Raw genomic sequence first — 21,988 nt, 5'->3', positions numbered from 1 at the left:
ACACCCAAGGACCGGATCGGTCACACAGTGGGGTAAGCAAAGATTGTCATTTGTATGATTGGATTGGTTTGACCTCCGCCTAGCAGTATACAGAATCAAGTATTGCACTGTGGCAGTGGCACTATCGATCACTGACAGGTTTTTTTTTCCTATTAGGGCAGTTTACTACTGAGATAACTGACAAAATAAAATCTGGGCTATGGTGTTTTAAGGAGAACTGTTTGTTGTTTAAGTGCCCAATACAGAGTCTGAACTGTATGGCTGCATTGCTCTATATTATTCCTGAGGTTTTTTTCATATTTGATATGTAACTTTCAAACTGGTTAAAAATGTAAAGCTTCTGCTTTCTATTGTGCTAGTTAAACAAAGTACAGGGTACAGCTGTCAAAAAGCCAGCAACATCACTAATCTGTGAAAGTGCGCTGCTTCTATCACAGGATGCAACAATATGTGTGTTACAAGATGGTGGCTTATCTATATACAGATAAGGAGTGTGTTTGAAAAAGTGTTTTGTGCCACTCCTATATGCTGGCTTCCCAAAAGCTGCGCTATCTAAAACAGTAAAATGTATTTAAAAATGGAGGGCGCTAACAACTAAAATACTTCACCAGTATATAGTCACCAAAAAGTTAAATATATTTATTTCAACATCTTAAAACAGCTCATTTAAATAAAAACAAAAACATTTTGATTAAATCACTATATGCTCTTTAAAACCATTTCAACTCAATCACTCAAAACTAATCATGGGGCATCTCCTTTATAGATATAAAAGCTGCAGCATAAATATTAGTTTCAATATATCCAAATTGGTCTATTCGGTAAGAGCAATATTAGTAAGCAGTTCAAAAATGCATTAACATAACAGTCTTAATATATCCAATTTGATCTGCTCCGTAAAAACAATGTTAGTAGGCAGTCCAGAAATGTTCCACACACACAATATTAATCAATTGTCATAAAATCTCCAATATACCAGCTTATCCAAGGCTGTTAATAAATGCTACTATCAAAACAAAGTTCATCCGAAGTAAGGCCACTAAACAATCAATGCATCAACCGCTTCTATACCTTAATCTTCCCTACGCTCTCCGCCTCTCAACTTCACTCTTCCACAGTGAAACTACCGTACCGTTCAACACGGCTCATGACTCACCTCTCCTGGTGTGTGGCAGTTCTTGGCATACCAGCGAGCATATCTAGAGACCCAGTCACATGACCATCTGCTTGCGTTTTTATTGGTGGTTGTGGCTATATATTTCCTAGTACTCCAGGAAAAGTAAAATTTTAAATATTCTGCTAATCTTATGAATAACAGATTATATGATCCACAGAACAGCAATAGGTTTCACCCTCTCTTTAGATTTGCAAGGCTGCTATCTGGTCTTCATTACATACTATCACAAAATTTTACCGATCAGGTTCTTCAAACCCAGGCCTGAAATAGTAGTGGCAGCAGTCTTATTTCATCTCTTTAACCCCTTCATCTCTCTACTTTTCCTTATCCTCAGCTTCAACTACTGAGAGGGTAGGGGAAATAGGAGGGATATGTCAATGCTCAGTTTCCACCTCCTGGTGGCCAGGTGAACAGTGGCGGCTGGTGAATTTTTAGGATGGGGGTGCACAAGACCCCGCCCCTATTAGAAAGCCACACCCCTTTGAAAAAAACCATGCCCCTTTTAAAGAGCCACACCCATTTTAAAAAGCCACACCCCTTTGTGTTTTAATAGTACGCAGCCGTCAACGGACTGCTGGCCCAGGCCTGCTGTTCAGACAGCCTCTCTCAGTCAGAAAGATTTAGAAATTAATAAAGCAAATTGTTTTAAAATAAAAATATATATTTTTATTATTCCCAAACTCCCTAAAAGTCCAGTATACTCCTAAGCTAATCTCAGACTCTGACTGTTTCTATTGTCTCAAGTTACTCTATATAAAAAGCAATCTCAGACTCAGACTGTATCTGTTGTTTAAATTACAAGTAGAAAATAAAAATGCTTTTTTTTTTTTAAACACTAGTAGTTCAAGTTCAAGACTCAACTCAAGTTACTCTATATAAAAAGCTGCAGGTCTGCAGCAAAAATAATTAAAATATCTGCCCAAAACTGAACTAATATAATATACTATCTTCTATAGATAAGATAATAGAATACTAGTACTAATTTAAAGTTCTAAACTATATTGCTGATAATGCAATTTGCACACTGCAGTCTGCAGCAGCAAATATTGAGACTGTTGATGTTGTCAGTCTCTCTGATATATTCGATTTTGAATACAGCAGGCAAACAAAGTAGTTTAAGACGTTTTCTGACGTTATAACAACTTTTTCCACAGAGCTCTCTGCAAAAGGCTCCTCTCAGCTCAACAGCTATCTCCTCAAAGATTTTTAGTGCCGTTGAGCCGGGAGGAGCCTCGTGGGGGCCATCACATGACACGCGTGCAGACAGGGAGCCTATCACTGAAAGGATCAAGAGTCTGGGGGAGGAGACAGAGCACAGGCTGAAACGACTCGCACAGTTCAGCCTGTGCGATTATGCCTCTATAGGCATGAGGCTGGGGAGGAGCTACGCCTGCACAGTGAATACATTGAGATTACTGTGCAGGCATATAGGGCTCTTTACCGCATGTGCGAGTGGGGGGTGGAGACTGGAGTCACTAGACAGACTCAGCCTCTCAGGCGGCAGCAGGCAATGCGACGAGCGCCGTGGTGGTGGTGGTGTGGTATGACGTCACGTCAGCAAACTGAGTCATCCACCCAGTCCTAGCTCCTGCCTGTTAATGTAACAGTAATTTTTGTAAATACATATACACAGCTCAGGCGCTCAGCATGCCAGCAGACAGTCACAGGACAGAGAGAGGGTACAGTCCATACACACACTTGTGGAAAATAATAATATAAATAAAATATAAATAAAATTTGTAATAATTTTTTTTTTCCTCCTCTGCCCCTTGGGGGTTCACGTGCGACAGTGTACAAATGGAGGAGCCTCCACTGCAGGTGAAGTATCTCCCATAGGTTATGAATACATTTGTGAACTCTCACTGCCAAGAAAGAAAATAATTGATCAGGTAAGCATAAATGATATTTTTTTAGGTCTTTTAGAATTAAATTGTATCGATTTGTGTTATATTCTCATGTATATAAAGATTTTTTTCAGTATACCACCTTAAAAGTAACAATTGAATAATTGTAACTCCAATACCACCTTAAAGGGACAGTTTATTGCCCTTTAATTTGTTCTCAATGTTCCACTTTACCTGCTGGAGTTTATTAAATTGTTTAGAAGTATTTCCTTTACCCTTATATTGGCATTTGAAATAGTTGATTTAGCCTGTGGTATCCCCACCTATTCCGAAAGTTTCTGGCCTTAGGTCCAAGCTATAGATAAGCTGTGTAAATACAGACAGCAAAAACAAAATTTATGCTTACCTGATAAATTTCTTTCTTTTGCGATGTACCGAGTCCACGGATTCATCCTTACTTGTGGGATATTATCTTTCCTAACAGGAAGTGGCAAAGAGAGCACCACAGCAGAGCTGTCTATATAGCTCCCCCCTTAACTCCACCCCCCCAGTCATTCGACCGAAAGCCAAGGAAGAAAAAGGAGAAACTATAAGGTGCAGAGGTGACTGAAGTTTTTAATAAAAAATACCATCTGTCTTGAATAGACAGGGCGGGCCGTGGATTCGGTACATCGCAAAAGAAAGAAATTTATCAGGTAAGCATAAATTTTGTTTTCTTTTGCATGATGTACCGAGTCCACGGATTCATCCTTACTTGTGGGATACCAATACCAAAGCTTTAGGACACGGATGAAGGGAGGGACAAGACAGGAACCTAAACGGAAGGCACCACTGCTTGCAAAACCTTTCTCCCAAAAATAGCCTCCGAAGAAGCAAAAGTATCAAATTTGTAAAATTTTGAAAAAGTATGGAGCGAAGACCAAGTCGCAGCCTTACAAATCTGTTCAACAGAAGCATCATTTTTAAAAGCCCATGTGGAAGCTACCGCTCTAGTAGAATGAGCTGTAATCCTCTCAGGAGGCTGCTGTCCCGCAGTCTCATAAGCCAAACAGATGATGCTTTTCAGCCAAAAGGAAAGAGGTAGCCATAGCCTTTTGACCCCTACGCTTTTCAGAATAGACAACAAAGAAGATCTTTGACGAAAATCTTTGGTTGCCTGTAAATAAAATTTCAAAGCACGAACCACGTCCAAGTTGTGCAACAGACGTTCCTTCTTAGAAGAAGGATTAGGACACAGAGAAGGAACAACAATTTCCTGATTGATATTCCTGTTAGAAACAACCTTAGGGAGGAACCCAGGCTTGGTACGCAAAACCATCTTATCAGCAAGGAAAACAAGATAAGGCGAATCACATTGTAATGCAGATAGTTCAGAAACTCTTCGAGCTGAAGAGATAGCAACTAGGAACAAAACCTTCCAAGATAAAAGCTTAATATCTATGGAATGCATGGGTTCAAACGGAACCCCCTGAAGAACTTTAAGAACTAAATTTAGACTCCATGGCGGAGCAACAGGTTTAAACACAGGCTTAATTCTATCTAAAGCCTGACAAAAAGCCCGAACGTCTGGAACATCTGCCAGACGCTTATGCAACAGAATAGACAGAGCAGATATCTGTCCTTTTAGGGAACTAGCTGACAATCCTTTCTCCAATCCCTCTTGGAGAAAAGACAAAATCCTAGGAATCCTGATTTTACTCCAGGAGTAGCCTTTGGATTCGCACCAAAAAAGATATTTACGCCATATCTTATGATAGATTTTCCTGGTAACAGGCTTTCGAGCCTGAATCAAGGTATCTATGACCGACTCAGAGAAACCTCGCTTTGATAGAATCAAGCGTTCAATCTCCAAGCAGTCAGTTGCAGAGAAATTAGATTTGGATGCTTGAATGGACCTTGAATGAGAAGGTCCCGTCTCAGTGGCAGAGTCCATGGTGGCAGAGATGACATGTCCACCAGGTCTGCATACCAAGTCCTGCGTGGCCACGCAGGAGCTATCAAGATCACCAAAGCTCTCTCCTGTTTGATTCTGGCAATCAAACGAGGAAGGAGAGGAAATGGTGGAAACACATAAGCCAAGTTGAACGACCAGGGTACTGCTAGAACATCTATCAGTACAGCCTGAGGATCCCTTGACCTGGATCCGTAACGAGGAAGTTTGGCGTTCTGAAAAGATGACGTCAGATCCAATTCTGGTGTGCCCCATAGCCGAACCAGTTGAGCAAACCCCTCCGGATGGAGTTCCCACTCCCCCGGATGAAAAGTCTAACGACTTAGAAAATCTGCCTCCCAGTTCTCTACCCCTGGGATATAGATCACTGACAGATGGCAAGAGTGAGCCTCTGCCCATCGGATTATCCTTGAGACTTCTATCATCGCTAAGGAACTCGTTGTTCCACCCTGATGATTGATATAAGCCACAGTCGTGATGTTGTCCGACTGAAACCTGATGAATCTGGCCGAAGCCAGCTGAGGCCATGCCTGGAGAGCATTGAATATCGCTCTTAATTCCAGAATATTTATCGGTAGGAGAGCCTCCTCCCGAGTCCACAAGCCCTGTACTTTCAGGGAATTCCAGACTGCACCCCAGCCCAGAAGGCTGGTGTCTGTCGTCACTATAACCCAATCTGGCCTGCGGAAACATTCCCTGGGACAGATGATCCTGTGACAACCACCAAAGAAGAGAGTCTCTAGTCTCTTGATCCAGATTTATCTGAGGAGATAAATCAGCATAATCCCCATTCCACTGATTGAGCATGCATAGTTGCAGTGGTCTGAGATGCAAGCGAGCAAACGGAACTATGTCCATTGCCGCTACCATTAGACCGATTACCTCCATACACTGAGCCACTGACGGCCGAGGAATGGAATGAAGAGCAGGTTGACAAAATCTTATTTCCTGACCTCCGTCAGAAATATTTTCATGTCCACTGAGTCTATCAGAGTCCCTAGAAATGAAACTCTTGTGAGGGGGGAAAGAGAACTCTTTTTTTACGTTCACCTTCCACCCGTGAGATCTTAGAAAGGCCAACACTAAGTCCGTGTGAGACTTGGCTAGTTGGAAAGTCGACGCTTGAATTAGAATGTCGTCTAGATAAGGCACCACTGCTATGCCCCGCGGCCTTAGAACCGCCAGAAGGGACCCTAGCACCTTTGTGAAGATTTGTGGCGCCATGGCCAACCCGAAAGGAAGAGCCACAAACTGATAATGCTTGGCCAGAAAGGCGAACCTGAGGAACTGGTGATGATCTTTGTGGATAGGAATGTGTAGATATGCATCCTTTAAGTCCACGGTGGTCATATATTGACCCTCCTGGATCAATGGTAAGATAGTCCGAATGGTCTCCATCTTGAAAGATGGGACTCTTAGGAATTGGTTTAGGATCTTGAGATCTAGAATTGGTCTGAAAGTTCCCTCTTTTTTGGGAACCACAAACAGATTGGAGTAGAACCCCTGCCCCTGCTCTGCTTTTGGAACTGGGCAGATCACTCCCATGGTAAAAAGGTCTTCTACACAGCGTAAGAACGCCTCTCTTTTTGTCCGGTTTACAGACAATTGAGAAAGATGGAACCTCCCCCTTGGAGGAGAATCCTTGAAATCTAGAAGGTATCCCTGGGTTACAATTTCTACTGCCCAGGAATCCTGAACGTCTCTTGCCCAGGCCTGAGCAAAGAGAGAGAGTCTGCCCCCTACTAGATCCGGTCCCGGATCGGGGGCTACCCCTTCATGCTGACTTAGTGGCAGCAGCAGGCTCTTTGGCCTGTTTACCCTTGTTCCAAGCCTGATTAGGTCTCCAGGTTGGCTTGGATTGAGCAAAGTTCCCCTCTTGCTTTGCAGCAGAGGAAGAGGAAGTGGGACCACTCTTGAAGTTTTGAAAGGAACGAAAATTAATTTGTTTGGTCCTAGTCTTATTTGACTTATCTTGAGGGAGGGCATGACCCTTCCCTCCAGTAATGTCTGAAATGATCTCTTTCCGTGCAGGCCCGAATAGGGTCTTACCTTTGAAAGGGATGGACAAAAGCTTAGATTTAGATGACACATCAGCTGACCAGGACTTAAGCCATAATGCTCTACGCGCTAAAATGGGAAAACCTGAATTCTTTGCTGCTAACTTAGCAAGATGAAAAGCGGCATCTGTAATAAAAGAATTAGCTAACTTAAGAGCCTTAATTCTGTCCAGAATATCATCTAGTGGGGTCTCCATCTGAAGAGCCTCTTCTAGAGCCTCAAACCAAAAGGCAGTGGTTACAGGAACAATGCACGCTATAGGTTGAAGAAGAAAACCTTGATGAACAAAAATTTTCTTTAGGAGACCCTCTAATTTTTTATCCATAGGATCAATGAAAGCACAACTGTCTTCAATAGGTATAGCTGTATGCTTAGCCAGGGTAGAAATAGCTCCCTCAACCTTAGGGACTGTCTGTTAGGGACTGTCTGCCATGAGTCCTTTATGGTGTCAGATATGGGAAACATTTTCTTAAAAACAGGAGGGGGAGCGAACGGAATACCTGGTCTATCCCACTCCTTAGTAACAATGTCCGAAATCCTCTTAGGGACCGGAAAAACATCAGTGTAAACAGGAACCTCTAAATATTTGTCCATTTTACACAATTTCTCTGGAACTACAATAGGGCCACAATCATCCATAGTCGCTAAAACCTCCCTGAGCAATAAACGGAGGTGCTCTAGCTTAATTTTAAATGCCGTCATATCTGAATCTGTCTGAGGGAACATCTTTCCTGAATCAGAAATCTCTCCCTCAGATAGCAAATCCCTCATACCTACCTCAGAACATTGTGAGGTAATATCGGATACGGCTACTAAAGCGTCAGAAGGCTCAGCATTTGATCTTAACCCAGAGCTACTGCGCTTCCCTTGCAACCCTGGCAGCTTAGATAAAACCTCTGTGAGGGTAGTATTCATAACAGAAGCCATATCTTGCAAGGTGAAAGAATTAGACGCACTAGAAGTACTTGGCGTCGCTTGTGCGGGCGTTACTGGTTGTGACACTTGGGGAGAACTAGATGGCAAAACCTGATTTCCTTCTGTCTGAGAATCATCTAATGCCAAACTTTTATAAGTCAAAATATGCTGTTTGCAATTTATAGACATATCAGTACAAGTGGGACACATTCTAAGAGGGGGTTCCACAATGGCTTCTAAACAAATTGAGCAATGAGTTTCCTCAGTGTCAGACATGTTCAACAGGCTAGTAATGAGGCAAGCAAGCTTGGAGAACACTTTATTTAATGAAAAAAACAATTTGCAAAAACGGTACTGTGCCTTTAAGAGAAAAAAAGGCATACACAAACTGCAAAACAGGTTAAAATTGCTTCAAATTTTCCGAAATTTTAACAGTGTACCCACTAAGCTTTAGAAGGATTGCACCACAAGTAAATAAGCAATAAACCCCCAAATGAAAAAAAAGGATTGATAAATGTCTAAAACCGGTTTAAACCCCTATTAGCACCTTGCCACAGCTCTGCTGTGGCCCTACCTGCCCTTAGGGAACGATAATATGAGGTTAAAGCTTCGATTAGGCCCTCAGAACAATATCAGGACCTCAGGAGAAGTTGCTTGCTGCTTGACAGTATAACTAAATGCGCAACTGAGGCGCGAAAATAGGCCCCGCCCACCGCACTCGATGTTGCTGGGGCCTACACAAATCCAACAAACCTTGTCTGAAAGCCATGTGGGTTATAACAACCCCAAATAAGCCAAATGAACCCTCAAGCAAATTTCCCATCAAATTAAAAAACGTTACTCCCAGAACACACAAACGTTTGTCCCAATCTCTCATATACAAACTGAGTGCCCAAAAAAAATGAGCCCTTTATGCAAGCTAGTAAAGCCTCTTATAACACTAGGATTACTGCTTACCCTTCCCCTAATGGGGATACTGTCAGCCTTTCTGAGTTAACACAGTCTCTGCAGAAAAAATGACTGAACATACCTCATTGCTGTATAGCAAGAAACCGTTCCTCACACTGAAGTTTTCTTGTACTCTTCAGCTTCTGTATGAACAGCAGTGGACCTTAGTTACAAATGCTAAAATCATAATCCTCCAGGCAGAAATCTTCATCTATGTCCTGCCTGAGGGTAAATAGTACAACACCGGTACCATTTAAAAATAACAAACTCTTGATTGTAGATAAAATAAAACTAACAGCTTAACACCTCTTTCACTTTACCCTTCCTGCTTAGAGCCGGCAAAGAGAATGACTGAGGGGTGGAGTTAAGGGAGGAGCTATATAGACAGCTCTGCTGTGGTGCTCTCTTTGCCACTTCCTGTTAGGAAGGATAATATCCCACAAGTAAGGATGAATCCGTGGACTCGGTACATCATGCAAAAGAAATAAATAATACTCCCAGTGGGGTATAGAAGAGATAAAGTAATAAAATGTTAATTTTCCATTGTTCTCTCCAAGTATTGGTCTTTGGTTTATAGACAGATATAAGCTAAAGAAGCATGTATATGTACACAATGTGATAAAGTAATGAGATCTGATTATACCTACAAACTCAACCATTTTATTAGGTTGTTGCTTCAAAACACAACAAACACAGTTATTTAATATATACAAATAAACCTTAAAAAGCTAATTGTCATACATTTTATACTCTGCAGCTGGTAAAAAAAAATGTAATTGTAAGTTTTGATGCAAAAGTGCCCGTTTTTTAAAAATTCTATTAAAAACAGGGGCACTTTAATTCATCAAAATTTACATTTCCCTCCTGTTGTAAAAAAATACTTCCCTTTTAAACTTGACAGCCGCTCCAGCTTCCCCTGGTCGTCGCAAGCAGTGTCTGATTCAACGCCGTGATTGGAGGAAGCCGGATTCCTCATTTTAGATCCAGGAAGAGGCTTTACGACGGGCGGAGGAAGCTGGAGCGGCTGTCAGGATTAAAAGGAAAGTATTTTTTTCACAACACGCGTGAAATGTAAATTTTGATGAATTAAAGTGCCCCTGTTTTTAATAAAAAAAAAAAATTTTTTTACAGTATACTGTCTTATTAATAATAACTAGTAGTATCTTGATAAAGATATCTTTATCTTGATATGATCTTGATATGATTATGAGAAGATTTTGCAAACACCAATTTTTATTTAAATGAGCTAAAATTTTTATATATACTGTATAACTGTGTGTATATATATATATATATATTTACTAACATTTGTTTGTTTTTCCGGTGAATTTATATTGGTATAGTATTTTAGCAGTTAGCACCCTCCATTTGTAAATACATTTTATAAGATGGCGGCATCCAGTATAAAGGGCTTTGTCAACTGGCTTCTGTAATGGGTTAAAATAAGAGAATGATTTTAAAGAGAGCTGCAGGTACCAAAGGGAAAAACAATAACATTGTGAGTAGTAACCATGTTACTGAAGTTGTATCTTAATGGTGGCATGATAATTATCAGTACTTAGAGACATTTTACCTGTGGTTTTCTTACCAGTATCAGTCATTGACATGTTAATTTTAAAGCAGCTGGAAGCCATCCAAGAGGAGATGTTTGGCAAACAGGACGGAGCAGGTTGGGGCTAGAGAAACAGATTAGGCCGTCATGCATGTAAATGTGGCGTTTAAGCACCAGAAGGATATAGGCTATATATGGATTCGCGTACAGCACAATAGAAACTTATTTTTATTGCCATAAAACTTGACTGACAGACATGTTTGTGAGATTTGTTTCACTATATTCAGAGCTATATTACAAATAACAGTTAAAACAGACAAAAATGTGGTTTCACAAATGTTATAAGAGTGCAGGTTAAGTCAGTCTTCTACAAACATGAGGTGAAAAAGTTAGTATACACATATGTAATAAAATGCAAAACTGAATAAAAAGTTAAAAGGCCTTTAAAAATATTCAGAACACCTTTGCTGCTAGAGGTACTTGCAGTCTAAATCCTCTGGCTGTTAAAATTTCTATTAACACAAACATTTAAACGCATCTTATCAATAAAAAGCTGTGGAGGAACATTGACTGTCGTCATAAATAAAACGTTGCCAAGAGGTTGCCCATAGCAGAAACACTTCCAACTAGCATTAGATCCAGGCTTATCGCTGGAATGTTTGCTAATAAGAATAGGAAAGGAGCCTTCATGCTCAAAATATGTCTGAGCAATGTTTTGGGTGCAGTATTCCTTCATTATTTGACAAACACTTAATAGTTATGGTATCACTCCTTAATAAATTTTGGAATATTCTTGCAGTGGATTTTTTTCAAAGAGGTAGAAGCAGAACGAACACTGACAGTATATGGGGTATATGGTCGGTCCCCTGAAGGATTTTGGCAACTTTTATCTACTGCAGGCACAAGGCATATACCACCATTGATATCTGAATATATCCCTTTAGGAGTGTGAGAGAAAATAACATATGGTTTTGTTTATTTCAATGCAATTAACCCTTTTGGTTAATTGTTTCCTGGTTAGAGAACTCCTGTCAAAGTTTAGGAAGTAATTAAGCAGTAAAACCTATAAAATGTATAGGCATTCTTCAACCAATGCATTTTGTAAATAAGAATTGCTTTGCAGGTTATTCTTTTCCTTAAGGACGCCTTATCGACATCGGTCTGAATGCCTTTTCATCTTTGATTTTTTGTTTCTGTCCTCAGCTCTATTTTTCAATATGCAAACACATGCAGAAACCCCAGCAATTGCTTTGGGAAGGTCTATCCCTTTTATCCATTTTTGTTTTTCCTTGTCATACACTTGGACAGTTCTAGAAAATACGGTGTTCTCCCAGCTGTAGCCTCCTAAGATGTAAATTTTCCCATCAAAAACTGCCACTCCTGATTCACTGTTAGGCAGGAGCAAAGGGGCTATTCGCGTCCACTGGTTACATTGAGGGCTGTAACTTTCAACGCTAAGAATATCAAAGCGTTCCATAGAATCCAAGTTATCATCACTGCCTCCTATAGAATATATACTGTCATCTAAGGTGCACATGCTGTGCCAACCTCTAGCCGTTATCATTGGTCTCCTTTCTTCCCAAACATCAGCACGGGGATCATAACACAGCAAGTTCTTCCTGTAAGGCCCAATCTGGTAATCATGTCCTCCTGAGATATAGATATATTCCTTATGTACCGTTCCAGCATGGCCATATGTGAATCTGAAATGAAAAATAAAGATATTAACTTTTGCTCAACAGAATCATGCAATACCTGTGTAGTATTAATCTGGCAAAACACCAAACAGGAAAAGCTATTAGTATGGATACACACATTTGCTCACACTAAACTCACACTAAGGAAAATGTTTAAAGGGACAGTCTACACCACAATTGTTATTGTTTGAAAAGATAGATAACGCCTTTACTACCCATTCCCCAGCTTTGCACAACCAACACATATTAATATACTTAGAAACAGGCAGAAATGTAGAGGTTTAAATGTTATAAAGGCACTACAGACAGCCTCTTATCACATGCTTTTTCACAAAGGAGACTGCTAAAACAATAACATTTTGGAGTAGACTGTCCCTTAACCCCTTAAGGACCAAGGATGTATAGGGTATGTCCTACAAAAAATGTCAGTTAGTGACCAAGGACGTACCCTGTACGTCCTCAGGGGTTTCAAGCGGTGGAAGCAATCCTGATTGCTTCCAACCACTTTCAAGGTGTCACAGTGATGCCTCGGTATTGAGGCATCACTGTAATATCTTGTTTAGGACACTGATGAAGAGAGAGCCCTCTCTGCATGGGGCATTGATGGCGCCGATCGTTGGTGGGTGGGAGCAGCAGCAGCTGGGAGGCTTTTTTTTTAGTACTGGCAGACTTTCTGCCAGTACTTAAGATGGCGTTGACAATTGTGAGGTGGGGGAGGGAAGAGAGCTGTTTGAGGGAGGTCAGGGAGGGTTCAGGGGGTGGGATGTGTCAGGTGGGAGGCTGATCTCTACACTAAAGCTAAAATTAACCCTACAAGCTACCTAATTAACCCCTTCAATGCTGGGCATACTACAAGTTTGGTGAGCAGCTGCATTTAGCGGCCTTCTAATTACCAAAAAACAACGCCAAAGCCATATATGTCTGCTATTTCTGAACAAAGGGGACCACAGAGAAGCTTTTACAACCATTTGTGCCATAATTGCACAAGCTGTTTCTAAATAATTTCAGTGAGAAACCTAAAATTGTGAAAAATGTAACATTTTTTTTTTATTTGATCGCATTTGGTGGGGAAATGATGGCATGAAATATACCAAAATGGGCCTAGATCAATACTTTGGGTTGTCTACTACACTACACTAAGATTAACCCTACAAGCTCCCTAACCCCTTAATGACAACTGACGTACCAGGTACGTCATGCAAAAACTAACTGTTAATGACAATAGACGTACCTGGTACGTCAGTTGTCTAACAGAGTGCTGGAAGTGATCACAATCGCTTCCAGCAGCTCTGAGGGTATTGCAGTGATGCCTCAATATGGAGGCATCCTGCAATACCCCTTTACAAGCCTCCGATGCAGAGAGAGCCACTCTGTGGCCCTCTCTGTACCGGTAGTGATGGTGCCGATGGTGCCTTTGTCCGGTGGGAGGGTGTGCACGATGCGCGCGCGTGCACGATGCGCGCGCACATGCACGTGAGCGCGCGTGCACGTGGGCGCACGTGCATTAGCCACACTGACACCAATGAAGGAAGGGGAAAAAAAGTTAATTTTTTTTTTTTACATATAAAAGGATCTGGGAGGGGGAGGGGGAGGGGGTGGGGGTATTGTGGGGGGGCTGCTACACTACAGAAATAATTAAAAATACAAATAAAAGTTATAAATAAAATTAAAATAGTTTGGTTTGTGGGGCCAAACTGGGTACTGGCAGACAGCTGCCAGTACCCAAGATGGCGGTAATTAAGTAGGGGAGAGGGTTAGAGAGCTGGAGGGGGGGATCAGGGAGGTTGGTGCTAAGGCAGGGGTCCATCACAACTAAAATATTTTATAATTTTTATTTAAAAAAAAAAACAAACTCTTATTTAGTACTGGCAGACTTTCTGCCAGTACTTAAGATGGCGGTAACAATTGTGGGGTGGGGGAGGGAAGAGAGCTGTTTGGGAGGGATCAGGGGGTGGGATGTGTCAGGTGGGAGGCTGATCTCTAAAATTAACCCTGCAAGCTCCCTAATTTAACCCCTTCACTGCTGGGCATAATTCAAGTGTGGTGCGCAACAGCATTTAGCGGCCTTCTAATTACCAAAAAGCAACGCCAAAGCCATATTAGTCTGCTATTTCTGAACAAAGGGGATCCCAGAAAAGCATTTACAACCATTTGTGCCATAATTGCAGAAGCTGTTTGTAAATAATTTCAGTGGGAAACCTAAAGTTTGTGACAAAATTTGTGAAAAAGTGAACTTTTTTTTTTTTTTTATCGCATTTGGTGGTGAAATGGTGGCATGAAATATACCAAAATGGGCCTAGATCAATACTTTGGGATGTCTTCTAAAACAAAATATATACATGTCAAGGGATATTCAGGTATTCCTGACAGATATCAGGGTTCCAAAGTAACTAGCGCTAATTTTGAAAAAAAGTGGTTTGGAAATAGCAAAGTGCTACTTGTATTTATTGCCCAAAAAGCAAAGAACATGTAAACTTTAGGTATTTCTAAACTCAGGACAAAATTTATAAACTATTTAGCATGGGTGTTTTTTGGTGATTGTAGATGTGTAACAGATTTTGGGGGTCAAAGTTAGAAAAAGTGTGTTTTTTTCCATTTTTTCCTCATATTTTATCTTTTTTTTTTTTTTAGTAAATTATAAGATATGATGAAAATAATGGTATCTTTAGAAAGTCCATTTAATGACGAGAAAAACGGTATATAATATGTGTGGGTACAGTAAACGAGTAAGAGGAAAATTACAGCTAAACGCAAACACTGCAGAAATGTAAAAATAGCCATTGTCATTAAGGGTAAGAAAATTGAAAAATGGTCCGGTCATTAAGGGGCTAATTAACCCCCTTCACTGCTGGGCATAATACACGTGTGGTGCACAGTGGCATATAGCGGACTTCTAATTACCAAAAAGCAACGCCAAAGCCATATAAGTCTGCTACTTCTGAACAAAGGGGATCCCAGAGAAGCATTTACAAACATTTGTGCCATAATTGCACAAGCTGTTTGTAAATAATGTCAGTGAGAAACCTAAAGTTTGTGAAAAAGATTTTTTTTATTTGAGTGTATTTGGCGGTGAAATGGTGGCATGAAATATACCAAAATGGGCCTAGATCAATACTTTGGGTTGTCTACTAAAAAGAAAAATATATACATGTCAAGGGATATTCAGGGATTCCTGACAGATATCCATGTTACAACGTAACTATCGATAATTTTGAAAAAAAAAAAGGGTTTGGAAATAGCAAAGTGCTACTTGTATTTATTGCCCTATAACTTGCAAAAAAAGAAAAGAACATGTAAACATTGGGTATTTCTAAACTCAAAACACAATTTAGAAACTATTTAGCATGGGAGTTTTTTTGGTGGTTTTAGATGTGTAACAGATTTTGGGGGTCAAAGTTAGAAAAAGTGTGTTTTTTTCAATTTTTTCATCATATTTTATATATTTTTTTACAGTAGATTATAAGATATGATGAACATAATGGTATCTTTAGAAAGTCCATTTTATGGTAAGAAAAACGGTATATAATATGTGTGGATACAGTAAATGAGTAGGAGGAAAATAACAGCTAAACACAAAGCACTGGTCCCAAACGGTCAGAAAATGGTAAAGTGAAGTGGTCCTTAAGGGGTTAAAGGGAAAGTCAAGTCCAAAATAAACTTTCATGATTCAAATAGGGCATGTCATTTTAAATAACTTTCCAATTTACTTTTATCACCAATTTAGCTTTTTTTCTCTTGGTATTCTTAGTTGAAAGCTAAACCTAGGTAGGCTCATATGCTAATTTTTTAGACCTTGAAGGCCGCCTCTAATCGGAACGCATTTTGACAGTTTTTCACCACTAGGGCATTATTTCATGTGTGTCATATAGATAACATTGAGCTCACGCACGTGAAGTTACCTAGGAGTCAGCACTGATTGGCTAAAATGCAAGTCTGTTAAAAGAACTAAAATAAGGGGCAGTTTTGCAGAGGCATAGATACAAGGTAATTACAGACGTAAAACGTGTATTATTTTAACTGCGTTGGTTATGCAAAACTGGGGAATGAGTAATAAAGGGATTATCTATCTTTTTAAACAAAAGATTTGGTGTTGACTGTCCCTTTAAAATTACCAAAATATCTGCAAGAATAACAAATAAAATAAAGCAAAAAAAAAAAAGTTAAAGCAAAAACTAATAATTTTAGATTTAAAAAAAAAAAAAAAAGTATAAAGATATAATTGGCAACATTTTTATGCTATTATGCTATGCAAATTAAGTTGGAGTATGCACACGGTCTATATATACACAAAACAGGGAAATGGACTACACTCTCAGACTGGACTGGGTACACATCCCCAGTCATTGTAAAACCCACAGCTCTGAATACTTATAGACAGCTGTACAGTTTCCAGCAACTCAGGCAGTTAACTTCGTCAAGCCTGGGTGCATAGCCCATAGGGAAAATTACAAAACAGTATTATCAGCAAAAAACACACAAAGTCTGGCACTCTCCTGGAAGCGCAAAGTGATATTAAAAAGCAAAAAACATAATTTATGCTTAGCAGAGAAGTTCTTTTCCTTCCTCGCAGGGAGAGTCCACGACTTAATTCCTTACTGTTGGGAAATACAACACCTGGCCACCAGGAGGAGACAAAGACACCCCAGCCAAAAGGCTTAAATATCCCTCCCCCTTCCCCTATCCCCCAGTCATTCTGCCGAGGGAACAAGGAAAAGTAGAAACATCAGGGTATAAAAGGTGCTAGAAAAAAATAATATAAAAACAAGGGCCGCCCATCAAAAAATAAATTACAGGCGGGTTGTGGACTCTCCCTGCCAGGAAGGAAAGGAATTTATCTGGTAAGCATAAATTATGTTTTCCTTCCATAAGGCAGGGAGAGTCAATGACTTCATTCCTTACTGTTGGGAAAACTATACCCAAGGTCCAGAGGACACTGGGTGAATAAGGAGAGGGAACAGAAAAAAATAGACGGACCCTATTCTGAGAGCACCACAGCCTGCAAAACTTTTCTCCCGAAAGCTGCTTTAGCCGAAGCAAAGACATCAAACTTGTAAAATTTAGAAAATGTGTGTAAGGAAGACCAGGTAGCCGCCTTACAAATCTGATCCATTGAGGCTTCATTCTTAAAAGCCCAAGAGGAAGCCACTGCTCTAGTGGAATGAGCCGTTATCCTCTCAGGAGGCTGTCGTTCTGGTGTCTCATAAGCTAAGCGGTTGACACTCCTCAAACAGAAAGATAGAGAAGTCATAGTAGCGTTCTGCCACTTATGCTTCTCCGCATAGATGACAAACAAAGAGGAAGATTGTCTAAATTCCTTAGTAAACGAAACAAAAAAAGAAAGGGCGCCTCCTAGTGTAGCCAGTATATATAAGGATAAATAGAATGAGATATAGATTTTGTACTCACATGTAGTGAAGGCAAAGATAATGCCTAGATAAGCAGTCTGGAAACTTATCAGTGTCCCAGTTGACTGTGCATTAGAATGCTAGGGCAGCTCCTCTTAGTAGATTTCCAAAATCATCTGAAAAGTAAGAAGATATACAGAGGGCGACTCCTAGTGTGGAATTTACCAATTACAATATATAAAAATATATGAGTATATGCATCTATTCGATTGAAGCGCAATGATTACTATTTGTTTAAAGCTCCCTCTCTGATTTCACAATGTCCAATGTGTAGGTGATAATCCGTGGGCGTGTAGCATAAACCAATCACGCGTCACTATGTGTGTGAATCCCAGCTTATAGGCGTGTGTTTTCTATCGTTAAAAAAAAAAAAAAAAAAAAAATAAATCAACTATTGTCTATTTATTTTTTTGGGATATGAACTGCTTTGCTATTATGATATATTTATATATAACCCTATGGCTATGTTCGAGATAGCATCAGCCAATTTGTGTAGCCCTTTGGTATTACTGCTCTGTGAAAGCATATCCTATCCTCACAGTATTCGTCAATTTTTACTGAATCATAACATTCAAAATAATGCCAGTCTCGTAATCATTGCGCTTCAATCGAATAGATGCATATACTCATATATTTTTATATATTGTAATTGGTAAATTGGGTGTGACCAATGTTTTAATTTATTTGAGGATGTATAAATAGGAGACTTCAGTTTTAGATCAGTATAACTTGCCTGAGGAAACAGAGTGGTAGCTCTGAGAAACGCGTAGCGAATTCTACTGATTTTTTATTGTACACTGTTATATTTTTATATAAAGTGTTTTTTATATATATCTGGAGTCTCCTGAATTTTTTATCTGAACCTTCTGAATACATTGGACCATCTTTCACCGGAGTGGTATGTGCGCTGGGCCACTTTTAATATACCCAGCTTGCTTCATTAGCACTACAGTGTGCTCTATACTTTGTGAGTATATCTCTGAAGGGTAAAGCTGGTGGGTTCACACTCTGCTTACTAATTCCACACTAGGAGTCGCCCTCTGTATATCTTCTTACTTTTCAGATGATTTTGGAAATCTACTAAGAGGAGCTGCCCTAGCATTCTAATGCACAGTCAACTGGGACACTGATAAGTTTCCAGACTGCTTATCTAGGCATTATCTTTGCCTTCACTACATGTGAGTACAAAATCTATATCTCATTCTATTTATCCTTATATATACTGGCTACACTAGGAGGCGCCCTTTCTTTTTTTGTTTCATTTGTCTAGTGAATTCTGGTAGAGGATTTCATTTGAAAGGAGCTGCTCAACAACTTTGCAATAAATCATTGGATCATCAACACACAAACGGATTTACTATCATCTTTGGACTTTCTTTTGGACTTTCTTTTGTTCTTTGTCTTGGCTAATGCTGCATTTATAATACAAGCCACAGGTATCATATATTTATTTTAGCTGTATTCATGCATTGGCATTGAATATTGGTTTATTTATCTAGAGGTCACTGCTGATCTATATTTATATCTGTTTATAATACCAGTTACAGGTACCATATACATATTTAAGTAATATTTATGTATTGGGTTTAGTATTTTACTATCTGTTCTTTTTTCTAAGAGATCATCTATCTAAGAGGTCACTGTATATTTTTGTTATATATATAGATAGATAAGAATATGTTATCTCTAAAAGAAAGGGCCAACAAGAGATCTATATATCAACCAAATGTCAATTCTATGAGTACAGATCACACTGGTGCAATGTCTATTAAACAATTATTTTCTCAGTTGGAAGAATTAATCAAGACTGAACATAGACATTGGTGGGACCTGGACTCATTGAAATATTATAGAGACAAAAAACAAATACCAAGAGGTTTAAGACTACTGAAAAGTTGTTCATTTAAAGAAGATGACACATTACTTAACAAATGGTATTCAGCTCTGGACAGCTGTTCCTTTAATCTAATAGACATTTTGATTTCCCATAGAGAAAAATTAGCAGAGGAAATAGCCTCAAAAATTGAAAATATCCAAAAATCACTTGAACAATTTAAAGATCATTCTGAGTATTCAGCACTCAATGAGAGAACTATCAAAGCTACTGATGAATATCAAGATGAAATTATTTTTAAAAAAAATAAGAAAAAAGAAAGGGATGATGAGGATTATACAAAGGGAACAGTTTATACCTATAATAAGAAGGAGAACAAAGAACCAGATGAATCTACTTGGACTAAAGTGACACATCACAATAGAAATAGATTTAGAAACCAAAACTATTCTAATAGACCCCAATACATGGGAAATAGACATTATTCTAATACCCAGTCTCAACAACAAAAAAATAATAAAACTAACACGGCATACACAGATTTTAGAGAACATAGAGAACAACAACCTTATCAGATACCCATTTCAAATAGGTTCACACCACTTAATGATCAAAATTACACACAATATGATAGACAACACTTCAATCAAAGAGACCAAAGAGACCAACAAGATAAAAATAGACAGAACACTAGCTCTCATTATAGAGAGCAGCCACATCACTATTCTACATATAAACCCACTTATAATCAATATAGAGATAATCATTCATCGGATTATAGAGATAATCAACATCATAATAGAACACACCAAGCTAGGGATTATGTAGCAGAAACACCAAGGACCCATGGAGTAAACGCCAATAACAATAATAGGACATATGAAGATCAACACATTAACAATAGGGATAATTTACAGACACACAATTCACCATTACCACAGAATCCCCCTCCTTTTTTAGAGGAACGTATTCCCCTAGCACCTCTATGGAGAAGGGAAGGGCAAAATACACCTTATCAACAACCAGGAAAAACCAAAAGAACACACACAAACGGGGACGGAGGGGAAGGGGAATTGCCTCCCAGGAAGAAAAGTTACAGCAATTAAGTAAAGGTATTTTCAATCTATCCGACAAAATTCTCACTAATGACCAAATAAGAATTTTGGGTAAGGGTTTAAGTTTTTGCCCCTCAAATCCACATAGGATGTTTGAAATATATGTGGATTTAAATAAATTCACGAGAAAGTTATCATTACAACGATATTTTGCAAAAAAATCACTTCAAACAAATAGAAATATAGGTATCCCCATTCTCACAGATAACATGCCAACATGTAGGAATACTACAGTAATATATGTTGATCCTGAAGATCTATCAGAACAACTTTTTGAGGGAGTGATTCACACAAATTTTGCACCACCATCTTCATTCAATCCAAAAGGAGAGGATACAGCATATCTTGATATTTTTCAAAGTCTAGTGTTAGAAGATTTGGAAAAACTTCCCATCCGCAACAGCAATCATAGTAATATTTGGCCCAATGAAAAGAAAGCCCTTTTGGAACTTACTAGAGATAAGAACATAGTCATCCGCCAGGCGGACAAAGGCGGGGGGATAGTGATCCAAAACTACCTGGATTATATCAATGAAGCATACAGAATAGTTCTTGACAAAGAATATTATAATAAATTAGAAAAAGATCCCACAGACAACTTTTCAAAAGAGTTAATAACATTGATTAATTTTGGACATACAAATGGCATTTTGAATAAAAAAGAAAAAACATATTTGATTCCCAAAAGTCCGAACATACCTTATTATTATCACCTACCCAAAATACATAAACAACTAAATAACCCACCCGGTAGGCCTATCATTGCAGGAATGAATAGTATCACTGACAATCTATCTTCTTATATTGATTTTTATCTTCAAAAATATGTATCACAACTGAGGTCCTACATTAGAGACACTACTGATCTATTAATCAAACTTTCTAACATCAAAAAAGAAGAAAATTTGTATTGGGTCTCTTGTGATGTCACTTCGCTTTATTCAAATATTGCACATAACATAGGGTTAAAATCAATAGATTATTTTCTAAGTGAAGACATATATATGTCGGACCTTCAAAAAAATTACATATTAGAACTCATCAATTTTATTTTGACCCATAATTATTTTCAGTTTTTAGATAACTTTTATATACAAATTAAAGGGACGGCCATGGGGACCAGATTTGCTCCCAGTTTCGCAAACCTATTCATGGGTTATTTTGAATCAATTTACATCTATGATTCTAACTGGGAGCAAAATCTGGTCTTCTATGGCCGTTATATAGATGATCTGCTTTTTTTATGGAAGGGTCCATTGGATTCTCTGACAGCCTTTCAGAATGAATTAAATATGAATAATATGGGGATTAAGTTCACATGGAACGTACAAATAGATAAAATTGATTTTTTGGATGTTTCCCTAATGTGGGGCATAGATGATAAGGTGGAATCATGCACTTTTTTCAAAACAGTCGATAGCAACAATTTACTAGACTATCACAGTAACCATTACTCCAGTTGGAAAATAAACATACCATACAGTCAGTTTCG

General features: G+C 38.9%; 1 protein-coding gene across 1 annotated transcript in view; it reads right to left on the bottom strand.

Moving 5' to 3' along the window:
• Positions 1–10,650: 10,650 nt before the first annotated feature.
• KLHL36 (kelch like family member 36) overlaps positions 10,651–21,988 on the bottom strand; it is a 168,978-nt gene continuing 157,640 nt past the window's right edge. Inside the window, exon 6 of the mRNA XM_053700850.1 lies at positions 10,651–12,148. Coding sequence (XP_053556825.1) covers positions 11,593–12,148 — 556 coding nt within the window. The 3' untranslated portion in view covers positions 10,651–11,592. The remainder of the gene's footprint in view (positions 12,149–21,988) is intronic.

Source organism: Bombina bombina, chromosome 1 (assembly GCF_027579735.1).
Source record: "Bombina bombina isolate aBomBom1 chromosome 1, aBomBom1.pri, whole genome shotgun sequence".
Classification (NCBI taxonomy): Eukaryota; Metazoa; Chordata; class Amphibia; order Anura; family Bombinatoridae; genus Bombina; species Bombina bombina.
Note: the sequence above shows the minus strand (reverse complement) of the source record. Positions and strands in the feature narration are given on the sequence as shown.